This window comes from Cyprinodon variegatus, unplaced genomic scaffold, assembly GCF_000732505.1.
Source record: "Cyprinodon variegatus isolate N-32 unplaced genomic scaffold, C_variegatus-1.0 Scaffold406, whole genome shotgun sequence".
In the NCBI taxonomy this organism is placed as follows: domain Eukaryota; kingdom Metazoa; phylum Chordata; class Actinopteri; order Cyprinodontiformes; family Cyprinodontidae; genus Cyprinodon; species Cyprinodon variegatus.
In genome coordinates this window covers 721,645-723,285 of record NW_015150859.1, presented here as the reverse complement: position 1 = coordinate 723,285, position 1,641 = coordinate 721,645, and the positions used below count along the sequence as shown (strand labels likewise).

At 37.0% G+C, this 1,641-nt stretch overlaps 1 protein-coding gene across 1 annotated transcript in view; it reads left to right on the top strand.

The window, feature by feature from the left end:
• Positions 1-1,641, top strand: part of LOC107093067 (unconventional myosin-VIIa-like) — a 105,863-nt gene that overhangs the window by 51,586 nt on the left and 52,636 nt on the right. The window contains exon 15 of the mRNA XM_015387887.1: positions 1,193-1,330. Coding sequence (XP_015243373.1) covers positions 1,193-1,330 — 138 coding nt within the window. The remainder of the gene's footprint in view (positions 1-1,192; positions 1,331-1,641) is intronic.

Sequence of the window (1,641 nt, the reverse complement as noted above, 5' to 3'; positions counted from 1 at the left end):
TGCACGCAAAATTGGATCTTGATAAATCCGGCCCTATGTGTGTTAGAATAGTGAATAACGTGATAAACTTATAAAGTGATTACTCTTAATACAAAAACATAACAAAAAATGAGTAGAAATATGTTATCAGGTCAGTGTTATGCTGATGTGCAGCTCTGAATCATGTACCTTTCTATTAAGAAGAACTTAAACTGCTATAAGGACAAAGGTGATAAACCATTCCTTTATGCTTTATACATCATGTGCATTGTTACTTTATTAGCCAGATTAGACAGAGTAGAAGGCCTTCCTTCACATGGTGGATGTCACTGTGTGTACGGAGGTCATCTAATCAGGACAGGCTTCGTGTCTTTAAGAATACACAGGATATGGGAACATCTTGGAGCCAGACTGATAGAGGAGAGCTATCTGTAATCCTTGGGCATGGATGGCGTGTCAGTTTCTGATACGGACCGCTAAGCATCCATCTGGTGCAACACATAGACTCATGAGCTATAAGAAGGAGAAGATGGCCTTGTTTGGGGCTCAATCTTAGCCGGACGCTCGCGGACGGGATTTTTGAGCCCACAGCTGTGCGAACTCCAAGCATTTTTCTCTGTTCTGTAACGACCTGATCTGGAATAAACTCTGTTACTTTTTACTCCTGTTTTATAGTCCTTTTTTCATGGTTTTACCTAGTTTGAGTTAAGAGTAGTAAATAACTTGCTCCCAGGAAAAGAACCGTGAGGAAGCCCCCAAGGCGCAAAGGCTTTTTTAGGGGACATAACTTCCTCATTTAACAACCTTTATTTTGATTTTTTTTACACCAAAGATGGTTTTCGTTTTTGCCTGCTTATCTAGTCTAGGGTGGAAACATTCTACTATGAAGCTTAAGCTGCACATTAGAATAAACACTCCTCTCCCTCTATTGTAAATGGAAAAGAAGTCTTTTTAGTTTAATATAAATCACCTTTTTTATTGTAATTTTCTCTTGGTTTATTTTGTTAATAACGTGTTTAAATATTATTTAATATTTTCATTGATCTGTAGTATCCTATATTCTAGAAGATACTGTTATGTAATTTTTGCTTGCAGTGTGTTGCAATGTACTCATCCTTTTTTATTAGTTATTTACCTGATGTCAAAGTTAAGCGCTAAGGAACGTTACCTAACACACAGGTTTTTATTGCAATTTTTTAAACTGTATTTTTAGGGTGTTGAAACAAGGAAGCGTTCTCCAACTTTGAGCAGCCAGTTCAAGCGTTCCCTGGAGATGCTGATGAGGACGCTCAGCGTGTGCCAGCCGTTCTTCGTCCGCTGCATAAAACCCAACGAGTTCAAGAAACCAATGGTGAGAGTCTAACCGGTGACCACTGAGCTGATTCTACGGTTTCCGTTTACCTACAGGTGCATTATTAGAGTGCATGTGTAAAAGCATGTGTTACACTGCAAAAACCATCCAGATATAAGTAATAATGTCTTAAATTTAGTGTATTTACCCTTAATTTTAGTAGGTAAATGAGATAGTTTGCCAATGGAATGAGTATTTTTACTCTGAAAATAAGATAATTAGATAATATGCACTAGAAATAAGACAATGCAATATTTTTTTCTTATTTTAAATGTAAATTATCTCGTTACATTGGCAAAGTGTCTCAATTA